The sequence below is a fragment of the Heteronotia binoei genome, chromosome 8 (assembly GCF_032191835.1).
Source record: "Heteronotia binoei isolate CCM8104 ecotype False Entrance Well chromosome 8, APGP_CSIRO_Hbin_v1, whole genome shotgun sequence".
Classification (NCBI taxonomy): domain Eukaryota; kingdom Metazoa; phylum Chordata; class Lepidosauria; order Squamata; family Gekkonidae; genus Heteronotia; species Heteronotia binoei.
In genome coordinates this window covers 93,539,697-93,566,356 of record NC_083230.1, presented here as the reverse complement: position 1 = coordinate 93,566,356, position 26,660 = coordinate 93,539,697, and the positions used below count along the sequence as shown (strand labels likewise).

At 40.6% G+C, this 26,660-nt stretch overlaps 3 protein-coding genes across 5 annotated transcripts in view; 1 reads left to right on the top strand and 2 right to left on the bottom strand.

The window, feature by feature from the left end:
• The window catches only part of CHPT1 (choline phosphotransferase 1), a 31,590-nt gene extending 29,268 nt beyond the window's left edge, over nucleotides 1–2,322 (top strand). Inside the window, exon 9 of the mRNA XM_060245635.1 lies at nucleotides 2,082–2,322. Coding sequence (XP_060101618.1) covers nucleotides 2,082–2,126 — 45 coding nt within the window. The 3' untranslated portion in view covers nucleotides 2,127–2,322. The remainder of the gene's footprint in view (nucleotides 1–2,081) is intronic.
• SYCP3 (synaptonemal complex protein 3) lies at nucleotides 1,486–12,749 on the bottom strand. Of its 2 annotated transcripts, XM_060245636.1 has the most exons (8): nucleotides 12,584–12,749; nucleotides 9,976–10,054; nucleotides 8,678–8,712; nucleotides 6,767–6,884; nucleotides 5,397–5,496; nucleotides 3,519–3,617; nucleotides 2,324–2,428; nucleotides 1,486–2,161 (listed from the first exon to the last, which is right to left on the bottom strand). In XM_060245636.1, the coding sequence occupies exons 1-8, from the start codon at nucleotides 12,714–12,716 to the stop codon at nucleotides 2,108–2,110; spliced, it is 723 nt and encodes a 240-aa protein (XP_060101619.1). In that variant the 5' UTR covers nucleotides 12,717–12,749; the 3' UTR covers nucleotides 1,486–2,107. The 2 variants fall into 2 exon arrangements, with proteins under 2 accessions (XP_060101619.1, XP_060101620.1); XM_060245637.1 differs by lacking the exon at nucleotides 3,519–3,617 and having other exon boundaries at nucleotides 1,724–2,161.
• Nucleotides 12,750–19,503: 6,754 nt separating this feature from the next.
• Nucleotides 19,504–26,660, bottom strand: part of GNPTAB (N-acetylglucosamine-1-phosphate transferase subunits alpha and beta) — a 59,741-nt gene continuing 52,584 nt past the window's right edge. For both annotated transcript variants that reach the window (XM_060245620.1, XM_060245621.1), the window contains 4 exons: nucleotides 25,953–26,051; nucleotides 23,275–23,442; nucleotides 22,769–22,859; nucleotides 19,504–21,151 (listed from right to left, as the gene is read on the bottom strand). In XM_060245620.1, the coding sequence (XP_060101603.1) occupies nucleotides 21,074–21,151; nucleotides 22,769–22,859; nucleotides 23,275–23,442; nucleotides 25,953–26,051 (436 nt within the window). In that variant the 3' untranslated portion in view covers nucleotides 19,504–21,073. The remainder of the gene's footprint in view (nucleotides 21,152–22,768; nucleotides 22,860–23,274; nucleotides 23,443–25,952; nucleotides 26,052–26,660) is intronic.

Below are 26,660 nucleotides of genomic sequence, written 5' to 3'. Positions count from 1 at the left end.
TCAACATAATCCTATTGTGAATAGGTTGACTCCGGGATTCATACATAAGCTGTAAACTTTAAGTATGATTTTCATAAAGTATGAGGGTTTTTTGTTTTATGCACCTTAAACATGAGTAGTTAGGTCCAGTAAATCAGAATAGTTTAAGCCAAACTGAACTGCAGGGTCTAGATGAACATCTTGCTCTTTATGTAATTAACTGTTTGTAGGTACAGCCATCTGACAAGCTGGGCTGGCTGCTCTCAAAGTAGTCAAGAGAAAATATGTGTTGTCTTTTGATTACTTAGAGCTGTTTCACAAAAAAATAAAATAATTCCCTTATGAAAGTAAACCTTTGTGGTTCCTGGTATTGCATTTGTATGGGCAGAGTATGAACTATGTGATCATGAATGAAGGCAGCATCAGTTTCCCATAACTGTGGTGGATGGGAAGAAAGTGCTGCAATGAATTTGAATTTATGACAACTCTGTTTAGCCCAATATATGCTTAATGTTGTACACACTAATGTGTGCCAAAGACTCCTTTGGCTAAAACCAGTTGTATGAACTGACCCTAGAGACCATGAAATGTACCTGAAGAATTAACTCTTTGTTTAGAGTTGATAGTCACCAAAGATTCATATGGTTTGGCAATTTGGCATTCTGACACTGTAGTCAAGTACTATTTGTGCTAAATATTTAAGTACTGACAAGGTGACTTTAACTTGAGCTCAATCATGGCTGTCTTCCCAGAAGTTCTTTGGAAAGAACCTGTCAGTTTTTCTCCATTAAATAGGAGATCAAGGGTTATTTTTAGCCATTTCACTCTGACCTCAGTTTTTAACAGGACCAAGAACTTACTTTAATCATGTTTCTGTAGCTGAAAATAGTGCAACAATATGTAGCTAAAAATTATACCCTTCAGAATACAGCAGTCAGAAAAGTGAGAACTTCTGCATCATGAAATTGCATTCAAAGATAAATACTGATTAATGGCTACAGAGAATCTTCTTGATGTGGCTTTAGGACAGTTTATGGTGGAAACTGCATTGAATATAATTTTGTATCTCAAGGGCATTTCTAGAAAAACGAAGAAAAGCACACACATGAATTTCCTTTTTTGGTCTTCAGCAGTTATGATTATTTTTAAAGCACATAGCTGTAATGTAAAAAGTCTTAAAAGGGATGGATGCCAGAATTTAATGACCAAATGAATTTTTGTTGCCTTTCAACAGTACTTCAGTAATCGTGAGCTACTGTTACTGAGATGCAGCATTTCATACATGAAAATGTTATTGCATTTGTAATGTTTGAATTGATTTGTATTAAATATATGACATTCTAGAGCATTTTAAAAAACCTACCCAGCCAAGAGATCACTAAACTGACTCTTTGTTGTTTTGGAAAAATCAAGTCTAATGTTCCATTTGTAGGTTTTGTATTCAATACTTTTAGCAGGTGGCATTTTCATTAGGAGCTTTTAAATTCAATTACACAACATATGACATGAAAGGCATAACTCCTTGTTTAATATTGTTAGTAAGTTCTGATTTACTGGTCTGTCAAGAAAGTGGAACACTCTACTTAAGAAAAGAGTCTGAAATTACAGTAATACCTGAAATACCATTTCAGTAAAATGTACACTATAAAGTATGGCAGTTAAAGCAATGCCCTCTCAGATTAAAGGATATGCTCCTGTGATACATACAAAAGTGAAAGTGTTTCTACTTAATAGCTTAACAATATAAAACCTGTAAAAGTGCTATTGAAGACATGCAATTTTTGTGTGTGCTGCATTATAGTTCTTATAGTAGAATGCTGTGAGTTACTGAGTCAGTACAACTCAGATTAATCTGCACTTAAATGACCACCATGTCAAACTAATCTGAGTCTCAAAATACAGATTCTTAATTTTGAAGGAAGACTGGTACAGATGTACCAACACTGAAGAAGAATTAACTAACTTTAGTTGCTTTGGAGCAATAGCTTGGTAATATCAGTATTCATGTTACTGAGTACTCAAACAATGCATGTAACTTTCAATATGGAGTTTTAAACAGTGGCTCTTTTCCTCATGGCTAATGTATATATCATGTTACTTAGGTTCAAGTTGTTTCTCCACTGAGCCTTCAGAATAACATGGATTGAAGAGACTTGCGAACAGTTGCCATCTCTTGCTGTTGCTGTCATAAGAAAAGAAAAAAACCCAATACCGATTAAATGTAATATTTTGTAACATAGTATTTTGATTCACTGAACTAAATGATGAATGTTTAATTTTCTATTTAAATGTTCTATTTTAAAATATGTAACTGAACTTTTCATAAATCAGTGTTAACACTTACAGTGTCCATCATAATTTTCTTTTGTAACATAGCCATTTCTTTGCGAAGTTCATTTTGTGCTCCTGTTAAAAGGCTTTCATGGGTCTTCTCCATGTCTTCCATGCTCTAAAAGGCAGATGTCAGCTTCAGTTTATCTTTCTTTTATACTGAGAAAATGGCTTGTCTGTAAGTCAAGTGGGTCACCTAAACCAGCACAAGAGCTACCAAGAATTTCTGTGTTGGTAAGCAGTAGTCTAAACCAATATTCCCTCTAAGCTACAGAGCCTTGTGAGCAAAAATTCTACTTTGTGAGCTACTGGTATTAAAGTTGTGAACTACTGGCATTAAAATTGTGAGCTAATGCATAAATTATTGTGCTTATCATTCCTGAGCTAAGACAAAAATATGTGAGCTGGAGGCTAAAAATCTGTGCGCTAGCTCATGCCAACTCAGCTTAAAGGGAACACTGGTCTTAACTTGTGCCAGTACCTGGGATGCATCATCCTATAATTTATTATACTGGTTATTCAGCATCTTATTGATATAACTAGGCAACTACTTCAAGAGGATAGTCAAAAAGGCAATCTACAAGCAGTAGTCTATGTAACAGACTTGAAATAGTGGACATTATGCCAACACATTGCCTAATTACAAAACTCAAAATACCTCACTGGTACCACAGAGAGGGTCAACATTCAGTTGCTAGTGTGAAGTCATTATGCAGAAATTGTAGAAGACACAGAAATAAGATAAAACTGGTAAAATGGGCAGAGGATACCCTACCTATGTTAGATTTGAGTCTAGTAGCACCTTAGAGACCAGCAAGAATTTTTAACTTTTTGAGAGTCTGTCTTCATCAGACACCTCAAATCTAGTTGTGCAACTACAGACGAACACAGCTACCCTCTGAAGTACTTGTAAGGACATTCTGGACATTCTGATATTGGCAAATACATTTCTTATACTGTAGTGTTAGTAAAAGATGAAGAAAAGATGTGGTTTAGACCAGAGGCTACTAGAAATGGCAGTATATGCTATCATGCTATGCATATCTTCAGCAACAGGTTGTCAAGACCTTATTGCTATCCTTCCAGAGCTGAAATTTGATTAGAAGATATAAGCATTAAACTGTTCTTAAGGATAGGCAGTCAAGTTGTTTGTGCTGTAACTGTAAGTACCATTTGCTGTTAAAGAAAACAAAAAGCATATACTTAACCTTCAAGAATTGTTCATACAGCTGCTTAATGGTTTTCAGTCTCTGACTCTGAACTATTCTTGCTTGTTGGAATACCTTTTGCTGTTGACGAAACATGTTCTAAAGCAAAAACAAACCTTGAAATTATGGCACTGATAATGTGTTATATATGAACTTATACTCTTGACATTGAGGCCAGATTGCAGATAAAAGCTATTTTTTGGTCTCGTGCATTAAAATTTAATTTGTAAACTTGCTGTATATTCAGATACACTTCTAAATTTGGTTTGGCAACGAGGCATGTTCCAGTACCTTATTTTAAAATTAACCTCAGCCTTTCCTTAGATATAACAGTCTGAAGTTGCTGTAAAAGGGAGACTTAAGGATTCCGTTGTATGTTTTGAAAGTATAATGTAACTGTAATTTTAGAAGGCAGTATGGTTTTGCTATCATGAGCCCTGTGGCACAGAGTGGTAAGCTGCAGTACCGCAGTCCAAGCTGTGTGCATGACCTGAGTTTGATCCCGGTGGAAGCTGAGTTCAGATAGCTGGCTCCAGGTTGACTCAGCCTTCCATCCTTCTGAGGTTGGTAAATTGAGTACCCAGCTTGCTGGGAGGAAAGTGTAGATGACTGGGGAAGGTAATGGCAAACCACCCCTTTTAAAAAGTCTGCCTTGAAAACGTTGTGATGTGACGTCACCCCAGAGTTGGAAACAACTGGTGCTTGCACAGGGGACTACCTTTACCTTTACCTATGGTTGTGCTATATGTTTTTTCCAAGCTTCTTAAGAGTTATTGGTTAATCCTTTGAACAGCTATGACCAGTGCATCAGGACCAATTTAAAATTAATGTCTGTGTTAAGATGTATAATTGCCTCTGGACTTATGGTCATTCACAAGCCTTTGAGAAAAGGCTTTCAAAGATATGGCAATGACTGAACAAAGTCTAGCAATTCTTAAATGATAAGCAGGGAAGTACAAGAGGAGGTGCTCCTCTAGGTGCTACTTGACCCCTACTTTGTTCTACTGCTTCAGACCAACATGGCTGCCCACCTGGATCTACCCTCATCATAAGATGAAGCTTTACTTTCTGATATATTTCAGTACTTTCTTTCCACAAAAACTGTTGCAGAGCAGTTTAAACATTCCTAAAAATTATTAATACCAAAAATTCGTCCAGGACTGATGATTTTGAGATGATGAAACAGCACAGATGTATTTATTGTCATGTCTCATAAGCAGAGAAGTTAACAGAACTTAATTTGTTAATAGATTGACTCTGCTGAATTTGCCTAGGGCTTCTAGTATTTCAAAAGAGCCCCGTGGCGCAGAGTGTTAAAGCTGCAGTTTTGCAGTCCTAAGCTCTGCTCACAACCTGAGTTTGATCCCCAGTGGAAGCTGGGTTTTCAGGTAGCCAGCTCGAGGTTGACTCAGCCTTCCATCCTTCCGAGGTCAGTAAAATTAGTACCCAGCTTGCTGGGAGGAAAGTGTAGATGACTGGGGAAGGCAATGGCAAACCACTCCGTAAAAAGTCTGCTGTGAAAACGTTGTGAAAGCAATGTCACCCCAGAGTCGGAAACGACTGATGCTTGCACAGGGGACCTTTCCTTTCCTTTTTCCTCTAGTATTTCACACACAGTTTGATCTATATTGTTTTGAACTTTATTTTAAAAGAAGGCATTGAGGCAGGCATCACTGCTAAGACAATTTTTGAAGTAAATCTGAAAGTACAGCAAAATCAAGCCAGGGTAAGTATAGTAATTGTACATGAGTGAACATAACCCTTTTCACCTCTTTGCTTTGTGAATGATGTATAGTTAATCATACTCCAAAAGAAGGATGGTGTCAGTATCAGCCCCAAGCACTCAAACACGGAAAAATGAATGCAAGAGAAACAAACCGCTAGTTTTTCTTCCTGTTCTTCTGCTTTTTGTAGGTCAGCATCCCACTGTTGAAATACATGTAGGAACTGTTGGGAATATTCATGGTTGATCTTCTGCCTAAGGGGGGGAAATGTCCATAGCCCAATATAATGAATTTGTGAATATTAACATTAAAATGTTACATGAAATACCAGTTATTTAGGTCCTAGAAGGAGATGAAAGGTGGTCACCTGCAGTTTTTTAGATAACCCTGAAAAAACCTTAAAAACTGTAAAATTGTGTCTTTCAAGTAGCAAAATCATGATACTTGTTCTCAAGATATGTATTTTATTTAACAATTGTTACTTCAAAGAGGGGACGTTTCTTACCCAAGAAAGCTTTTGATGATGGATTGGTTTTTTTTTAATAAATTATAATAAAACAATCATATTTTATTTGGAAAATGTATATGCCACCTCTACAAGAGTAACTGCTGTGAAGGCTTACAATTAAAATCCAGTTGAAAGAACCAACTTAAATAAGTAACTTAGCAAAAATCTCTTGATCTAGCAGCTGTAAAATTAACAGCACAAGTACAACATTAAATTGTATAAAAGCAGGCTACACTGCATAAAACGTAGTGAAAGAGCCAGTGTGAGATGTTATAAGCAGAGGTCATTTTATTTTTAAAAAATGGTGGTAGAACTCATTAGCATACGTCATTAGCATATGCCAACCCCCCACCAGCCAAAAGCAACCTGGCGCAAGAACGGAGAGCCCCGGGTGAACAAGACCTGCTTGGGCTGACTAGAGATCCAGCCAGCCCAAGAAGGCTCTCCTTGGCTGCCACCCCCCACAGTCAAAAGGCCAGTAAGCCACCCGCCACCCAAAATCACTTAAAAAGTGGAGAAAGGGTGGTGTGGGCTTCTCCAGGAGTTAATGAGGGCTGCTGGGGGGTATGGCAAAGCTTCTGGTGGCCAGCTGGCTGCCTGCCTTCCTAATCCAGAGATTGTTATGCAGCTGCATCTACTATTCAATGGACAAAGTAGGTGGGGAGGAGGAGGGGGGCCATCAGAAAGAGCTATGCTCTTGTGAGCTCCTGCTGAATTCAAGGCCTGGTTATAAGGCATATGCAAGCGTTATTTGGCCTGAAGTAAGCACACCAGGCACCAGGGTGACTTCTAGGGGGAATGTATTCCAAAGCTAATGGCCCACTGAGAAAGCCTTAACTTGTCCTGCATCCCTTCTGTGGGTGTGGGCACCGAGAGCAGGGCTGTAGAAGAACATCTTAAATGATAAGCAAGAAAGTACAAGAGGAGGTGCTCCTTCAACTGTATAGGATTTTAAAGGTAAGCACAGCTCAAAGCCTGCACTGATTTCCCTGAAATATATAAAATATAAATCTTACCTTTGTTCTTGTTGTGTTTTCCAGACACATTCTATTTTCTGGTTACTTGTTTTGAGTGAGGCTTTAGTATACATTTCTAATCTTTTCCTCTTAGCTAGAAGTGCCTTGTTAATATCCGCTATATTAAGACAATGACCAGGCATTGTGTTATATATTTCAACAAGCTAATTTATCTTAAAATACATAGTTTATCTTTTCAACAGACATTTCCATAATGACTAACATAGGATGTTTTAGCCTTACTGTCTTATATATTTGGAAAGTTGAGTTGTCTTATAGTAGTCCAAGTGTATTCAGCAACACCTTTTCAACTTTAAAACAATATAACCTTTAGTAGGTTTAAAGGCAGGTGTTACTGTTAGCCAATACAAACATAATGTCAGATAAAAACCCTAATCATTGTATTCTTAGAAAACCCAAATACTAGTGGTTTATGAACCACATGTGACTCTTTGGCATTCCATCTGTGGTTGTTCTAACTAGCATTCCCCAGCGTGATATCCACCCCTGTGTTTCAGAAAAGTAGGGAAAGCCGTTGCACAGTGGGGACTGTGGTTAGTTGTTGGTTTTCATCTTGAAACATGCTGGAAGAACAGAAAAGCTGTGGGCCTTGCTGAAGTACAGGTCTCACACTAGGGATGGAAGTAAACATGGCTCTTTTTATTGATGGTAATTTTGAATGGCTTTCCACATCCTGCAGAGTGAGTACAATGGCGCTTGAATAAACTGTCTAAATAAAATTGTTCACACATTATCTAACCCCCCCCCCCAGCATAGTAAATGCAGGCAAGTTCCCTTGTTTTTAAAGGAAGTTTCACAGCTGTGGTGACTAATGCTTTTTACTCTCTTTTTAAAATTCTGTATTATACTTTCATGAGAGGAGTCTAAGCCTGTATGGAATTCTAACGAGCTAGTACAGACTATTTCTCCATAACTGCCACTAACAAGCTTTTAAAGGCCATGCTGATGCTGCTTGGGATAACTCTTGTTGTCTTGTAGGGATCTGAGTTTTCTTTTGCTATTTTGGTCATTTTGAAGAGAGTGTTTGAGACACATTCTTATATAAGTATACAAAATTTAATAACTAAAACTCTTATAACTTTATTATAGAGAATAACTGGACTGAAAGAGTTTCTGGATTTTTTTACCAGTTCCCTCCATGGTGTTTCTGGGTACTTAAAAGAAAGTTGACTGTGTAATGGAAGGAGGGGATTAGAACTAAATTCTTATCATCTTGATCATATCAAGAACTGTTGCCATCCCAAAATGGAAATAACATCAGGCTGGCCAATACAATGTGCTATTTACAGAGGCATTTCAGAGAAACTCCCATCCCATCCCCTTGCAAATTTAACTTCACTTGCAAGTGGAACCCTGAAAAAGGACATGCAGACACATTTTCAGTAGTATCTTTCTGAATTTGTATAGATGACTGGCATGCAGATTTAGATAATTACACTGGCAATTCCATTGCAAAATTAATACACAACTGCAGTATCATGTTTTATAAAACACAACAACACAATCCCGTGGTGCAGCCATTCCTAGAGCTGAATTATAAATAGATAATTTGTTCCTATGAATCTGAATAGAAGTCTCATTTACTAACAAGACACTGGCTACAGTTCTGCTACATACTATTTAGTATCACTGTGCAGCATAGTAGAGTTCACTGTAATATAGGATAAACCACTGTACTACAAGATGTAGAAATATGAAAAAGAAAACATTTAACTGAACATCTACTTATATTTTAAGAAAATATGACATTTCTGTGCTTTCTGTACTTGCTGAAATATTTCTTGTAATTCTAACATTAACAATTAAGGTTAAATTTATGTATTGTATTTTATACTTACTTTGTTACAAGAGTGTTTAACTGACAGTATATAAGCATTTTCAAATACATACCTCCAAATCGTTCCAACATATTCTGTACTTCTCCCCTATAAAATATGTCATATTTTAAGGCTATTTTTGTACAATATGGAAAAAATAAAACTTATATTTTTCAATTTATATTATTTTTGTAAGTTATAACTAGCTACAATGTAAAAAACAGAAGAAATAATACCAGTATGAGCTGGTAATTTCAAACTGTCAGAAAAATGTAGGGGAAAATTGGATACTTTACTGAAACTGAATGGCATTTAACTTCACTAGCAAGTGGAACCCTGAAAAAGGACATGCAGAAACGTTTTCAGTAGTATCTTTCTGAATTTGTATAGATGACTGGCATGTTGATTTAGATTGGCATGGCCAATGGCTGGGGCTGATGGGAGTTGTAGGCAAAAAACATCCTGAGAGCTACCGTTGGCCACCCCTGGAATTCAGGACAACATAACTTCATGCTCAGGGGATAATTGAAAAATATTTGCAAAGTTGAGTAGCAGAAGTTATTAAAAATAATCCAAGACATCGATTGCCAATAAATATATAATCTGTTGGGACTATATTCAAGATACATATGCTTAACTAATTTCATTAGTTTCAGTGGAAACTCAGAAAATTTGAGATGAAATAGTTTGAAAATCGTAGCATTTACACTTCTAGAATAGGGACTGGATCTGGAACCTCTTTTGTGCAAAACCAGTACTGCTTCCAACTAAGCTACAGTACCATACAGTGAGCATGTAATATCAGCCTGTATAGCTGAAATAACCCTATGCTTGGAACTGGGAGTGCATATGTTATCCTGGCAAAGATCTCAGAGGTACTATCATAAATTTTGCTCCTGAGGCCATGCAGTTACTACATGGGTATGTGAGGTTGGATCTGTTCAGCTTGGATCATTCTTTTCCATCTTGAAACATTGTTTCTGGCCAGATCTTTAAAAGATTAGCAGAAACTGGATTGCTGTCTCCCATTCTGGGGCTCAGACCTATGTTTGGCTTGTGATACCCTATGCCGAAGATCAACTGGATGGGATGGATATATATTAATCGGTGCTTAGCTGACTTTGGATCTTCCTTACATCCCTGTCATTAAAAGCTGGAAAATAAGTAATCTACCATTACTTTTAGTATCTGCAAACAACTATCTTAGTTATGTTCCTATCTAAAATATAAAAGATTTTAGTTTTTTAACAAACATTTGGTTTATAACTGGACATAAATTATAGATATTTTTGACTATGATGAACATGGCCATCAATAATGTAATTTTAGACATGTAGCAGACTTTTAAAAAGTAAACATTAAGCAATTTACCCAACATCATCTTCAACTATAGAATGAGGAGTCGCTGAAGATCTTTTTTTCCCGTGTTTATCAATGATTAGTGTTTCATCTTGGGTTTTTTTTGAGAAAACATAAAGCAGAGATCACAAATTAATTAGGTATTTCTAACACTTCTATCCTCCTTCTAAGAAGTTTTCAGCAGTGAGCAATAACATAACCTACCAAGACTCTGGACCTTATCCATTTTTTACCCACAAGAAAGCATAAATCTGCTTGGAAGTCAGCACTAACAGAGCACAACACAGAATGACATCTACAGGGAAGGGGAGAACTCACTGGAAAGTCATGGGGAAAAGGAGAGGGAAGGACAGGCTGCCAGCTCCAGGTTGGGAAATACCTAGATATTTGGGGTGGGGGGAACCTGCAGACAGCAGTGTTTGGGGAATAGAGGGATATCAGTGGGGTATAATGCCATAGAATCCACTTTCTCCAGGTGAATTGATCTCTGTTGCCTGAAAATAAGTTGTAATAGCAGGAGCTCTCCAGCCACTCCCTGGAGGTTGGCAACCCTAATAGTGGTACACAATATTCTTAAGAACCACTGAATCCCAGTGTTGTCATAATAACTGTGCTGGCATCCAGTGACTTGACTGTGTCCCACCATCTACCTGAATCTGTTCAGGTGAGCACATAAACACATCAGATCAATGGCCCATCTAGCCTAGTACTTTCTAGTTCCTACTCTGACTGGCAGCAGCTCTCCAAGGTCTCAGGCAGTCCTTCCCTGCTCTTCCACCTGTTATTTGTTTGTCTGTTTTTACTGAAGATGCTGAAGCTGCTTCTCCAGTGTTTTTGCATGCTTCCTGTCTCCTTAGGCCCAAGGAACAGTGACAGTAGGGGACAACATGAAGAGGAATAGTAGCTACAGGTCACAGCCATCCCATTGGGTCCAGCAGGAATAAAAGCATAGGAAGATAGATTTTTTTTTAATTTTTAAAATAATTTTATTGTTATATATTCCAACACCACTCCACCTCTGTGAGAGTCCCAGGCCATAGATACATTATAATATTCCATATATTTATAATTATTAACATTTCATCCAAATACAACTCCATCCCTCTATTTAAACTTCTTATCCATTCATTTCCTTATTAACCAACCAATCGTCTTAAATTGTTTAAACTTTTCCAAATACCTCACCATCTTTCTAAACCAGCCCTCCTCTTGTTTTCTAACCTTTAATCCGTTCATTCTTCGTATCTTCATAGTTAAATACTCCAATATTATTATATTATTCATTTTATCCCTCCAGAATTGTCAGTTCCTCAGCTTCTTTCCAATTCCTTGCTATCACTTGTCTTGCTGCTACTAACATCAAATTAATCAATTTACTATCCTCTTTTGATCTTAATCCCACACCATCCAAATTAATAATTGCCATTGCTTTAGATATACTTATTTTTCTTCCCATAATCTTTGTCATCTCTATGCCAACCTGAACCCAGAATTTTTTCACTAAGGGACAATCCCACCACATGTGACTGAAAGTTCCAATTTCTCCACAGTTCCAAGCATAGGAAGATAGATGAATTAGCACGGTGATGACAACTACTCTTAATTTACCTTAGCACTGCTGTGGAAAGGCTGAGGAAGGTTGAAGATTCTGGGATTTTTCAGTTTAGAAAAGAGGACTAAGGGGCAATACACTCTCTAAACTGTGGAGTCTTGTAAGCAAAAATTCTAATTTGTGAGCTACTGACATTAAAGTTGTGAGCTACTGCATCAATTAGTTGACTCTGGGGCCATTTTTCCTGAGCTAAGACAAAAAAGTATGAGTCGGAGGCTAAAAATTGTGAGCTAGCTCACACTAACTCAGCTTAGAGGGAACACTGCTAAGGGGGGATATAATAGACTGAGGTTTACAAAATAATGCATGGGGTAGAGAGAGCTGACAAAGATAAATTTTTCTCTCTCCCAAAATACTAGAAATCGAGAGCATCCAATGAAGTTGATGGACAATAGGTTCAGGACAGACAAAAGGAAATACTGCTTTAGACAGAGTGATTAAAATGTGGAATTTGCTGCCAGAGGATGTAGTGAGACCACAGGAATAAATATATTTAAAAGGAGATTTGATAGATTAATGGAGGATAAGCAGGGCTTTTTGGGAGCAGGAACGCAGTTCCAGCTGGCTTGGTATCAAGGAGCGTGGCCTGATATGCAAATAAGCTCCTGCTGGGCTTTTTCTACAAAAGCCTTGAGGATAAGTCTATCAGTGACTACTAGCCATGGTGACTGAGGGGAACCTCCACATTCAGAGGTACTAAGCCCACAGCCAGGAAGCAACATTGGGGAAGACCTCAGCCTCTCTGCCTTGGCTGTCCAGAGGAACTAGTTGGCCATTGTGTGAGACAGGGTGCTGGACTAGATGGGCCAGTGGCCTAATCCAGCAGGGCTCTTCTTATGTGCTTAATTGCCACAATCCAGCATCAGTTCTGTGGCCCACAGGAGAGACTGGGACCTTTGCCAATGCAGAGCTCCAAGTAATTCCTTGATAATGCTTACCTTGACACCAGGCCTCATTTTATTCAAAGACAAAACTGAAGGAAAATAGGTTTATACTGAGCTACTGCACCTTCTCTGATGTCCTCTTCTGAGCCACTCAGATGTTTCTTTTGATTTTCTTCAAAGCTATAAGCATGTACAACTGGATCCTCCTGGGTTGGTTTGGCTGTTTTCCCTGTAGTTTTTCTTCCTGATGGTGCCATAATCAGAGTTCTTCTAAGTGGTATAAAACATTTAATTATTTGTATATAATTCACCATCCAAACTTTGTTCAAATAAGTGTAGGGTTAAGGAAAATAAGGCATTGTTTCCTCTTGCATGTGTATGAACTTCAAGCTCTTGCCTGAACATATGAAGCTGCCTTATACTGAATCAGACCCTCGGTCCATCAAAGTCAGTATTGTCTACTCCAGAATTAGAACCAGGAGTTTTCATCATTTAGTTACTAAGCCTGTGGTTGTGTGTGGGGAATATATTCCTTAATTAATGTCATTTATTACCCAACATGACATGACTATAAGTTTGAAGGCCCCCAACTTAATAGCCCACTGAATTATAACTTATTCTACTGTACAAAGGCTTTGGCTAGTACAGGGGTGTCAAACATGCGACCTGGGGGCCGAATCAGGCCCTCAGAGGGCTCCTATCAGGCCCCCGAGCAACTGGCTGTCATCTGCTTCCTTCTTCCTCTCTCTTGCTCCCTTCTGCATCACAACTTGCTTTGCCAGGCTTGCTCAATCGCACAGGAGCTACAGAGCAAAACTTCTATTTTCTCCATTGGCTGAGGCTCCTCCTTTGGAGAGGAAGGGGGGAGGCAGAGTTTACCAGGTTCTCTCAATCACAAGGCAGAGCTACTAAGCCAAGCCTCTCTTCCTTCTATTGGCTGAGGCTCCTCCCTGTCCTGGTCCCCTAGGGAAGGAAAGAGCCAGAGCTCCCTTTGCCCAGTTCACTGGATCCCATGTGTAATGTACTGATATTGGAGACGTTCAGATGGCAACATGCTTTATTAGTGAGTACATCACAAAGACAACATGGTGGGGCTGGGTCCCGTGTTATATACATTTCCTGGAACAACCTTCTTCCTGGTCAGGTCCAATCCTGGCCAGTTAAACTTCCCGCCACTGATGGTCATAGGCGGGCTGCGTTCGTCCCTTCCAGGCACAGCCCACAGATGCGCTGTGCTGTACTTTCTGGGACAAATGCCAGACACAACACCATGGGAGAGATACAAAGAACACACCTTTTAAGACTAACAAGTGCTAATGTTTTAATCATGTTTTAGTTAAGAAAAAAAATCTTTAATTGTGTTTGTGTCCATTATAAAGTTTTTATCTCTACTACCTACTCTTAAATAGGAACACACATGGCCCAGTCCAACATGGCCCAGCCCAACAAGGTCTCATTTATGTCAGATCCAACATGGCCCAGCCCAACAAGGTCTCATTTATGTCAGATCCAGCCTGCATAACAAATTAGTTTGACATCTCTGGGCTATTATATAATATTTCCTGAGTCCTGATGGGAGAGTGTGCTGGAAGTATATTGTTTTAGCACTGTCTTCTTATGGTACTCTAAGCAGAGTAGTTTGTGTGCAGTATCATGCTACAGCAGACTCATGGCGACCCCAGCAAGGGGCTTTCAAGGCAAGTGAGAAGAAGAGGTGGTTTGTCATTGCCTTCTTCTATAGAGACTTCCTTGGTGGTTTCCCTTCCAAGCACTGACCTTGCTTAGCTTCCAAGATCTGATGAGACTGGGCAATACCATTCTAACTTCCTTCCCAGACAGACATGTTATAACATATACATCCCTAAAGAAACTGGCCTGTACCATGATTTACACTTGTGCTGCATCATAATCTTATATCAAATAAGGTATTATCCATATGATATGATCAGATGGGTAAATTGCATATCATATAGTATGGAACTGAATGATTCAGAAAAGCCTTTTGTCTTTTTTTAAAAATTCCAGTTGGTGGTTCTCACATAGTAGTTATGGGACTCCTACCCTTTACAATAGGGGTCCCCAACATGGTGCCCATGGGCACCAAGGCAGTCCAGACACCTTTTCTGGTGCCCACCAAGTGTTTTTAGGAAGAGGGTGGGGATAGGCAGGGCTTTTGCCCAGCAAGGCTTCCAACTGGCTAGTGGGGATTTAATTAGCTGCTGCTTTAGCAGCAGCTGCTACCACAGCGCAAGGTTTATTTATTTATTTATTTTATTCCATTTGTATCCCGCCCTCCTCGCCAAGGCGGGCTCAGGGCAGCTCACATAGACATGCATGTGCATGAGTAAACACAGTAATACATCAAAACCATAAACCATAGAATAATATAAAAACATAAAAATGCATAAAATATTTCAGCGCTATAATCTTAATTTCTGATTCTCTGCAAGTCAATCTTAAATTGTCTTCTCCGCAGGTGCTGTACAGCGGATTTCAAGGGATGGTTCATATGTTACCTAGGACTGTAGTGGCCAGCCATCTAATTTACAAATGCCTGGTGGGAAAGTGCCATCTTACAGGCCCTGTGGAACTATATGAGCTCTTGCAGGGCCCTGACCTCTTCCGGCAACTCATTCCACCAGTGCGGAGCCACTACAGAGAAGGCTCTGGTTCTAGTTGTCAAGAGCCTGGCCTCCTTAGGGCCGGGGATTGTAAGTAGATTTTGTGATCCAGACTGAAGTGCTCTCCAGGGAACATATGGGGAAAGGCAGTCCCTAAGGTATGCAGGCCCCTGGCCATATAGGGCCTTAAAGGTGAGAACCAACACCTTGAAATGAACCCGGTATGCAACAGGCAACCAGTGCACAGGTTGAATGTGTTCCTGTAAAGGAAGGATCATAGGAAGGACTATTAACAACCTGGCTGCTGCGTTCTGCACTAGTTGAAGCTTCTGGGTTTGAGACAAAGGTAGCCCCATGTAGAGGGCATTGCAGTAATCCAATCTTGAGGTGACCGTGGCGTGGATCACTGTCACCAAGTTGCTGCGCTCGAGGTAGGGGACCAACTGCCTTATCAGCCGCAGATGATAGAAGGCTGATCTGGCAGTGGCTGCCACCTGGGCCTCCATATTTAAAGAGGGATCCAGGAGCATCCCTAAACTTTTGACCTTGGACACTGGTGTAAGTGGTGCCCCATCAAAGGTCGGTAGTAGGACCTCAGTTCCAAAACTGCCACAACTTAGGTACAGGAACTCCGTCTTCGTCGGATTCAACTTCAATCGACTCAGCCTGAGCCACCCTGCCACAGCTTGAAGCGCCATGGTCAGATCTTCTATGGAGGAGTTAGACTGGCTACCCATCAGTAGATAAAGCTGGGTGTCATCTGCATACTGATAACATCCTAGCCCAAAACTCTGGGCAATCTGGGCAAGAGGGCGCATGTAGATGTTAAACAACACCGGGGATAGAACTGCCCCTTGTGGCACACCACACACAAGTGGGTGCCGTCGAGAACAGCTCCCCCCCTATCACCACCCTTTGTCCCTGACCCTGAAGGAAAGAGGAGAGGCACTGTAAGGCCAACCCCCTTATCCCAGCGTCGGTGAGGCGGCAGATCAGTAACTGATGGTCGACCGTATCAAATGTGGCCGACCGGTCTAAAAGTATCAGTACCGCCAAGCCACCTCTATCCAGATGCTTCTGGAGGTCATCCATGAGAACGACCAGAACCGTCTCCATCCCATAGCCTGGGTGGAACCCAGACTGAAAAGGGTTCAGTATGGAAGCATCATTCAGAAAGCTCTGTAACTACACTGTGACCGTCCTCTCAATGATCTTGCCCAAAAAAGGCAGGTTTGACACCAGCCGATAATTTGCCAATACGGCCGGGTTCAAAGATGGTTTCTTTAGGAGGGGGAGGACAATTGCCTCTTTAAGAGGCTGAGGGAAGGTCCCTTCAGATAGGGACCGGTTTACAATTTCCCTCAAGGGAACCCGTAGTTCATCCCAGCTAGCCTTTATAAGCCAGGATAGACATGGGTCCAGACTACAAGTTGTAGGACGTGCAGTAGAGAGTGTTCTGTCAACTTCCTCCAGGCTGAGTGGAGTGAAGTAATCCAGAATCTGAATCCAGAAGGTTCTACACTGAGTTACTGAAGTCAAGCTGTGGCAATAATTTTGTGGCTGGCTCTGCCTCCTGCAGGAGCCATCTTGTGGCAGCCATTTTATTTCTGTGCCCACCATGCCATGTCAGAATTCCAAATTTGCCCTCAGGCTCAAAATGATTGGAGGAGCCCTGCTTTAGAAACTCGCTTGAAGTCTCTTAGGATATGAAAGATGGTTCTTTGATGGACACTAGTGGCTAGTAAATAAAAACACTGCTCTCTTTTGAGGGCTGGTGGCTACTAGGTAACTGCTTGCTTAGACTGAATTGAACAGAAAGTTTGCTAGTTTTGAATGTGGCCAAAAATGAGCAAGAAATCTGATTTTTGTTCCAGACTGACAGGAAGGACCTTTGGATAAAGGCCTGTGATTTAAAGGAGCACTGTTTGGATGCTTGCCTGGTCCCCAGTGCTCATGATTTATATTTCTATATCCAAACATGTTTCCAGCACTGTGTTGTTCACAAAAGAACTAAAGCTGTGAAAGGCCACACGTGAAACTTCCTGCTACTTGGGAAAGCGAGGAGAGTGGAACTGATTTGCAGGATTTTATTTTTTAATTAAATCTACGACCCTCCTTGAGACATGGGAACAAAGAGGCACAACTACATAAATACGTTTTCTCAGAAACAATGTTAAAAACCTTTCTATTCAAACTGGACTTGGTCTGGACTTAAGGTAATATGTATGTTTTGTATTTGTTTAAGGAGATTTAGTTGCATTTTAATGGAACTTAAAAAAAAAAAAAACAATCCTAATCTGTTGTCACCCTGGGATGGTTTATCATTTTCAGGAAATCGCGGGGGCCAGCAAACCCAATGTAACTAATGCTGTTATTATATTGAGCACAGCACAGCGTTCATTTTGTTACTGAATACCTCCCCCCTCCCCCCACACACACAGAGTACAAGAAACCCCCGAAACAGGGGCTGAGAGCCCCTAAGAAGGGCTTCCACACCCTCCACGAAGGTCCCGTCTCTTGCCAGCGCAGCCGCCTCCTCTCCTCCCTCTTCAATTTTTTGTTAGAGCAAGACCAGCTTCCTGCCAGTAACGGACCCAGCATTTCCCTCAGGCTATACTTTTCCCGCCTCAGTTACCTCAGACCGTAGTCTGCGATCTCCCGCTCCACTTTTGCTGGCTATCCCGTCCCTCTCCAGTTGCTTTCTCTCCTTCCTCGCCCTAAACCCATCATTAACTTCTCAGGTTCTTTTCTCCGTGAAAGCACAACCCCGCTAGAAAAACATTGGAGGAACCCGAGAGCCCAGGAGCTGAGCCTGAACCCACAAAATCGAAGCGCGCGCACCACTTGCACTTTCTCCCTTAGCACCAGGGAACTCCTGAAGTGGAATATATATTTAAAGAGACTGGCACTTCACACTAAAAAATGTGTTTTGCAACAGGATTTTTACTGTGCAGGAACAGCAAAAAACCAATTGCAAAACAATTTTTTTTTAAAATGTAGTGTGAATGCACTGTTAGGTAGGGTTACAGCTGCTTGCAGCCTCTAATAAATTTGTCCAACCCCAGGTCAGCTCATTTCCCGCCTAAATTACCTTGGCTTTTAAACTCGCAAACTCTTGGTTTGTAAACAATTCCCGTACTCTTTTAGCACCCTCCCCCAGTTCCACACTCCACTCTTAAATAAGCAGTAGACCTTTACTCCTTCCCTCTTATAGAGATAAGGGTCGCCAGAGCGTCGTGACGTCTCCAAATCACTCCACAGAGGACATGAAGGGACGGTGCTCGTCAGAGAAAGGGAGGAGTGGGGAGGTGAATTTCAGAACGTTTCTTTCCTCTTGATAAAAAGGGTTTCCGCCTTACCATTACCCTCCCGTAGGGAGAAAAGTGCTAGCTCAGTCTACTCCCTGATGTTTTGGTTTTCTTCTTGCAGCGAACTATGGAATGCAATAGGGCATAATTTCAAATATGAGATCCCCCCTCCGGCTAAAACAGTTACTTCTCTCATTTAGTATCAATGGCTGTCTGTTATGTACTCAAGGGAAGACTTTGGAGCCATGTGGACTGAGCTTGGGGACTTGGGAACAAAGGGTTGCAGGATTCAAATCCCTGCAGCCCAGGACCAATCACAAGCCCCCACCGGTTTGAATGACCCAATAACGTGCTTGTGCAGGAACCCAGAGATGTATGTAAGTTTGGCCCGTGAGCCCCGCCAGCCTTGTAATGTGACCTTATACTATGTCACTCCTATTAGAGCTTGTAATCACTTACTCTGAGACTCTGCCATGCATAAAACCCACTATATTATACTGTCAAAATTATTTTTGCCACGTTTTTCCCATACTCTGAAGTACTTTCACTTTCCTGTGTGTCTGCTTCGCCTTGCTCCCACTCTATGTAACAGTTATCACATTCCTTTCTGCCTAGTCTCAAGAGTGGCCAAGGCCACTCTTGGTAGATTATGTGCACACCTGCAAAAGGGACTGAGAAAGACTTTTGGGGGGAGGGGGGGAGAGGTACTGCTGCTTCCCACTTTCCTTTGAAAATGTAACGGTTTGGGCAAGGGTTATAAGAGATGTGCAAAAGTCCGCCAAGCCAGTTTTCACAAAGTCTGCCTTGTCTTGGAGTGTCATGTATCAATAAACACCTATTCATGAAGTGGACTGTTAGTGATCATTGAACTGCTGGGGTTTTGACAACGGCCTGTTCCAGTCAGAGGCAATAAAACACAAGAGAAAATGAGACGAGAAGGAAATGGGCCAGGAAAGAGACGAGACAACTACAGAGCATGTTCCGGATGTCCAAATTTTAGTACGGCAGTCATATGTGATGGCCTTGCTCCGTTGCATATTAGTTAAAAAGATTAGGCAGAAATGTTGTCCAGAATACAGCTGTTCTTTTAAAAAGGAAAACCAAAACAAGTGGTATTTTAAAGCAAGTTTAACTAGGTTTATTTAATTTAGAAGTAGGTTGATGCACTGGATAATAAAGAATAAGGTGCCTTTTGCTTCCGATTTAAAAATATTTAGCACTTCTCAGAGCATTTAACAGCTGTCCATGTTTTCTTCTTTCACAAACACACAAAATAAGCCACATAATTTTAAAATCATTGGCATTATTAAATGAAAATGTACATTTTACAGCACATATACACTGAAAATCTCATGTCTTTATTATAAAATAACTGAGGTGGACTTTAGGCTTGTTAATATCATGATTGAAAGTCTTCTTTCAAAAAATATCTCCTTGAAGTTTTCCTGTCGGTATCTATCTTGACAAAATAGGGCAGACAACCAATTTTAGAAAATTTGTGCTTGATATGAGAAATTACTGCATATGACATCAGTACCATTAAAACAATACAATGTATTGACAAGTGATAACAGTGAGGCACTTTTGCTGCTAATTTCACAATGCTTGTAAAAATCTTTACTTGATTATACCCCTGACTTTTAATTAGGCATCCAAATATGAAACAAATTTACATTTTGGTCAATAGAGAAATACACTCTGACATCACAGATGGGAATTATATGTCTCTAGATATCAGTTTCATTACTGAATAAGCAAATAGGGCATTAGGATTCCAGTTTATCATAGGTCACTCTGCAGTATTAATCCTTCCCATATTTAAATTATATACAAACTTATCTTAATGTAGGTGACACTCATATGGGGGGCAGGAACATGTTAGAATCATGTCTCTTGTGCTCAAATAATAGGGTACAAAACTCCTCTCAAAAGATACATTAGGGCTATTTGCTTCCCAGTTAAGTTGCTGCTGCTATGCATGGCTCTTTTCCTGTTTTTCCTAGTAACAGTCAGTAAGCCAGGAACATGAAGAAGAAAGAGCAGCCACCAGATCTATTAGGTAAGCTGGGAAAACTCTCCAGGTGACATGACTTGACTGGCTGCCATGGGAAGCACCTGACAAAGCAATGCCGCCCCCTATTCAGCTATGGAATGATGGGAAGGAAGAATTACAAAGGACTTCTACAACAACCATTCTGATCCCTGCTCTCAAAGCATGTAGGTTGTGACCAAAACAGATGAGCATTATTGTTCTTCTAAAGGTAGAAGGGAGGCAAGATACTGATTTGAATGTTCAATAATTTACAGAATGTCTTAGGATGCAACATCAGAAACATACCCACCAGAGGCTGAACTTAACTGTCCAACATTATTCTTTGTTTGCAAAGTGTACTGCAATAAATGCAGCTATGTTTCTTTCAGTAACCCTTTTTATAAAAAGGATAATGCGCTCAGGACATAATGCTTGAGAATTACAACCGTTTGCGAGCTGGCAACACACCCTTTCCTGCATCATACTCACTCTCTGTAAACTCAGTAGCATGGGTGTCATACACAGTGTTACAAAGGTTACAATGACATGGGCGGTTTTGTTCACGCCCAGGATACAATGATCAAGACACTTCTGAAACACATTTCACATGTTCAACACATGTTGAGGTAGACTGATTCGTGATCAGAATTCTTCTACACCTTCAATCGTTCATGACAAACTTCTTTTTGAATCCTCCTCCTTGGAAAAATTTTTCGTTTAAGGGCGATTAGCTAAAAAATTAAAAGAAAAAGGAATTCAAATTTCCCAACTGTTTTTTCACAGGAACCATTGCAATGCTCTGCTCCATGCTACTGCATTCATTTCACATGCTTTTGCTCAACACCAAGAAAATGACAACGCACACAACAGCAAACTGCAGAAACAATCCATGGAAAGCCCTGTGTGCGCATACTACCAATATTCTCTTGAAAATTACTTGCAGCTTGGGAATCTATCACAAATGTTTTTGTGATGATCCACAGTATGTTGTTTCATCCTATATGCAAACTAGTTTGTTGTATTCCCTCTATGCCACAATTTAGTCTTGGCTTGGAGATAAAAGAATAAATATCTGGAATTCTTATATAGCAAGCCACGATTTGCTGTAAAAATAGAAGCAATTATTTTCTGAGCCATTCATGAGTGAAGCTGAACATATACTCCCAAGGATTTCTGAGGAGGTGGCGAAAGAATAAGGAAGAATAATAGAGCTGGTTTTTATACTATACTCAAGTAGTATAAGTAGTTTCAAAGCACCTTACAATTCCCTTCCTCTCCCCATAACGTGCACCTTGTGAGGTAGGTGGGACTGAGAGAATTCTGAGAGCATTGTAACTGGCTCAAGGTCTCCATTGTAACTGGCCCAGCAGGCTTTATGGTGAGAAATGGGGAATCAAATGTGGTTCTCCAGACTAGAGTAGTTTGGTAATTAAATTATCTTAAATGATCTTAAATTTAATTAGTGACTGCTTTCAAATGCTCCTAAATGTTCCATGGCAACCTGAAAACACTCCCTGAATCCTGTTCCTCTAGGAACAGAAGCAGCCGGGGGGGGGGGGCAGCCCCATAGCTAGAAAATTTTGTGGAAGGGCCTGGGAGAAAAAAAAAAATCGGGGCGGGGGGGGGGGGGACACAGGGCTTGGCTGCTTCTACCCTCTCTCTGTGTCTGTAGCTCTCTCGCTCTCCCCCATCGTTGTCGCTCTTCCGCTTTCTCTCCTGCTGCCACTCACTCTCCCCCCTCTCTCGCTGCCGCTCTCTCGTCTCATGCTCTCTCTCCCTCTGTCACTCTCTCACTCTGCCGTTCTCTCACTCTCTCCGTCACTCTCTCTTGCTGCCATTCTCTCCCTCACTGTCACTCTCTCATCTCGTGGTCTCTCTCTCTCTTTCCCTGTCACTCTTTCTTGCTGCTGTTCTCTCACTCTCCCCCCCTTCTGTTCTCTCTTTCTCACTGCCACTCTCTCTCCCCCTCCCATACACCACAGATATGCCTTCCAGCAAGTGTGGGGGTCAGGCTGTTACTCAAGTGGCAGGGAGGGAGGGGTGGGGTGAGGAGTTTGCTCGTGCTGCCCCCGGAGCCCAAGTTACGATTTGCATGAGAGAGAGGAATATGCCGGTAGCCAACGGAGGGGCCCTACAGAGGGAAGGGTTTTTTTAATAGAGTGATCTGGCCTCCCAGGCTCCCCCCGTAGCTATGGGCCTGTGGAGGGTGTGTGTGTAATTTTGGCTGCTGTGGGAAAGGCAAACTGCGATAGTCATGCAAGCCCTTGTGCTTACAAAAATGATGCACAGGATCCCAACGCTATTTCAATAACAAGAAAAGTTTTACATTTAGAAAGTTACATCTTTACCTGCTCTGCAAAAAACGACGTGACAGTGAACACAATCAGTGTCACTAGAACGCAATGTGTCCAGAATTTCAGTTTATCTCTGTAAGCCCTCCTACATACAGCAGAGTAAAAATAGATAAGATCATTTTTGTAGAATATTTATTTATATTGACAAACCACAGAAGCACACATTATCCAAAAGGGTATCTGAGAACATATACTGGTTAAATCCTTGCACAGAGATGGATTTTCTCTTGCAACAGTAAAAAAACAAAAACTTAAAGCACAGAGTACTAAGTTAAGTAAGGAACTATATTAGAAAAGAATGTATTTATAACAAATCTGAAAGACAATTATAATATTTTCTTTGAATAATTTCCCACAACAATTCTGCCCAGTTTGTTCACTGCAGACTTTAAATTCAGACTTCAGAAGGGAAATTGCTGTGTTCTGCTCAGAAGGCTTTACTACAAATATAGATACAAACCAATATTTCAAGTCAGACATCAAAGGATGGAATCACTTACCATTCCTGAAGCTCGTGCACATGAAGAAAGCGGTTTCGATACTCTCTTGGCAGCTCAAATTGGGATGGGATGGGAAACATTGATTCATAAAAATCCCTAAGCACTGCTTTTACAGTCTGAGCATCTTTATGACTGTGATCAATGTTGTCATTAAGACAAACAAATTTTCTGAAAGAAAAAAATGCTCTCATTGCCTGTGTTAAGGAATATTTTTTTTTTAAAAAAGAAGCATTACATAACCCTGTAAATTGGTCAGTAACTTAACTTTCTCATTCAGAGAACATGGAATAAAAAAAATTCAGAGTATTTATTCATGCAAACAATGTCTGGATAGCCCAGGCTAGCCCAATCTCATCAGATCTCAGAAGCTAAGCAGAGATAGCTCTGGTTAGTATTTTGAAGGGAGGAGGGCTGGCACCAGGGTTTTTGGCGCCCTAGGTCCCTTCCCCCACCCCCCCAGTGAGGGCGAGCACAGTGATAGGGTGGCATAGCAAGGGAGGGCAGGTTCTGAGTGCCTCTGAGCACACCAGCCATCGTGCTACCTCTGGTGCCCCTTCCCCACCACTGCCGCCACCTGCAGCACTCCTAGTAGGCAGCAAGGTGGAAGAGGGTGGTGGAGAGGCGAACAGCAAGGGCAAGCACAGAGGTGGCAGGGAAGGGGCATGTGGGGGCAGGAGGTGCATGCCGGCCATCACGTATCCAGGTGGTGCCCTAGGTGGCCTACCTGGTCTACTGGGATGCGCCAGCCCTGGATGGGAGACCACCAAGAAATAACAGGGTCATGACAAAGAAACAGGCAATGTCTCTTGCCTTGAAAGTGCCGCGGGGTCATCATAAGTCAACTGTGACTTGGTAGCAAAAAACAATGTGTTATAAAATATTACTATTCTAGCATACCGACAATGTAAGAGGTCCACATTCTTTTAAAACCTTTGTCTCCAAAAAGCAACTCCCTAATTTTCCCACAAAATGGGTTGGATCCAAACAGCTTTTCTGCTGGTGAGAAAAACCAAAAAGGCTGTGCTGGTGATTATGAGACCTGCATGGGACAGAGATCATGTAGGACAGGAGCTGTAGAAAGGAGGACAATTAGGTAAGATTGACTGGAAAAGCTGGCTGGATCCAATCCTGTGTAGTTATATTTTACAGGCATTTAAGAAAGCATATGTTATCAAACTAGATTTTTAAGGATATCCCTAGTGGGGCAATGTTATAATGCCACAATCAATGCAACCTTAATTTAATTTGCTCCAATATTCATAAATGCACTTGTAATCTCCAATGTGTGATATAATTTCATCAACTCCTTTAGTGTACAGTATTTTAGCAATTATTCTTGTTTTGATGACTTTTATCCAATTGAGGTAACAGCATGGCTGCCTCCAGTAACTTCTGTGAAGCTTATGCAACACAAAACATTGCCCCGCTTAGCATAAATACTTAGCACAAAAATACAGTGCTCAGTCCAAGTATGCCATATACACAATATAAAAGCTTAAATTTCTACCAGTGTAAGAGACAAGAATGTTCTGTTAACATATGCCTTGTATTTACTCAGACTCACAAAGAAAAGGTTGTGCGTGTGTAAGTTTTAAGTGCCATCAAGCTGATTCTGACTTATGGTGACTCAATGAATTAATGACCTCCGAAATGTCCCATCATTAACAACCTTGCTCAGGTCTTGCAGACTAAGGGCCATGCCTTCTTTGATTGAATCAATCCATCTCATGTTGGGTCATTTTTTCTTACGGCCTTCAATTTTTCCTAGCATTATCGTCTTTTCCAGTGATTCCTATCTTCCCATGTGACCACAGCACAACAGCCTCAATTTAGATTCAGGTGGGTACCACTTTACTCATCTGCAAAATTAACATGAAGGTCCAATAGTTGCTGCAGTCTTTGATGCCTTTTTCCAGAACTGAAATGTAGATGGAGCATTTCCACTCTGCAGACTACTGTGTTTGTTTTCCAAAGGTCACCTGTGCCAATTTCTGTATACTAATCTATTTCTAATCTACCAAAACAGTGATCCAAAAGGGCATGGCGAGATTCCACATGCATACCAGCATTCTGCACTCTCCTCATTGCCACAGACAGCCATTATGTGTCCTCCAAAAATAGTTCCTGAAGGTCAGAATTATTTTAAATGCTTCTGAACATACTAACTGCTGTAGAAAGATGCTGTTCCAGATGCCTGTGTGCTTTTATCTGAGACAGTATGAGGTCTACAGTGGGTAAAAGATATGCATAAGGGCTCTTCTGAAATGAAAATAACATGGCAGGAAAAGAGCAACAAGTACATATACTACCCAGGAGATTTAGATAACCGTTGGTGGATTTCTGCTTGTGAAACAGCACCTTTCCTATCATAGCTCCCTAAAATCCATTTCTGAAACTCAACCCCTTAGGAATGTTATGCAATGCATTAAAGTAGGGGAAATGTATGGAAACTGCGCTCATTTTAGTAGGCTCAAGAGCTATTCCAGTCACAGAAGATGCTCTGTTTGTAACCAATCCAATGATTATAAACAACCTTTAGAAAGTAACAACTGTTTGTATTTATTTTGCAATCACATTAAACCTTCTTTAACAGCATTCTATAATAGAAATGAGTATTGCATTTTACAGACCAGAATTTAAAGTAATCTCAAAATCAAACACACGTCAGAAGTGCATACCTGGGATTTTTTCGAATGTCATCAAGCTGGCCAACTACATGAGAAACATTGGTGCGGATCATTTTGAAAGCCACTTCTTCCTCTCCCATGATTTCAAACCTTAGTATGATAAAAGAAAGTAGGAAATAAATAACATGAAATAGGAATTTGTGACACCACAAACATTATTAAATTGAATTTCTGTCACATATCTCGCTGGCCTGTCTATATAATTGTTTTTCTTATGATTACTCTGCAAAATCTACATTTTTTTTAAAAAAAGTCAATATTCTTTCTATATTGAAAATAGAGCTTGAAAAACAATTTAGAAATTAACAGAGTAGACTATTCTACTCTGAAATTCTACCTGCTCAGTCCCACGGCCTGCGGGCAGCTGCTCCTCTTTTATTGCTAGACTGTGATTTTAAGATTGTAGGGTTTTTTTTCAGTTTTGTAAACTGCTTTAAGCTCTGCTTTCCTGAAGAAAAGCAGGATAATAATATTGAATGACATACATTTTTCCTGGTGCAAGTGTAGAACTCACTCTGACCAATCCACATAGAACCCACTGGAATCCCACTCCCAGTATACCATGAAGGCAATCTACTAGGGTAAGTCCAGCACACCAGTTCTGTACTGCACAAATTACTCTAGTCCCAAAGCTCAAGTACTTTATATCAGGCAGAGATGGAGGAACTGGATGGGGACACGGAAAGGATTCAGAGGTCT

What these genes read in the sequence shown, in the direction of transcription:
- SYCP3 (XM_060245636.1), bottom strand. Translation starts at nt 12,716, where the DNA reads ATGGCACCATCAGGAAGAAAAACTACAGGGAAAACAGCCAAACCAACC. An exon ending in ATAGTTGAAGATGATGTTGG is followed by an intron (nt 8,713 to 9,975) that starts GTAAATTGCTTA and finishes CATATTTTATAG; the next exon opens with GGGAGAAGTACAGAATATGT. An exon ending in AGAAAATTATGATGGACACT is followed by an intron (nt 2,162 to 2,323) that starts GTAAGTGTTAAC and finishes TTCTTATGACAG; the next exon opens with CAACAGCAAGAGATGGCAAC.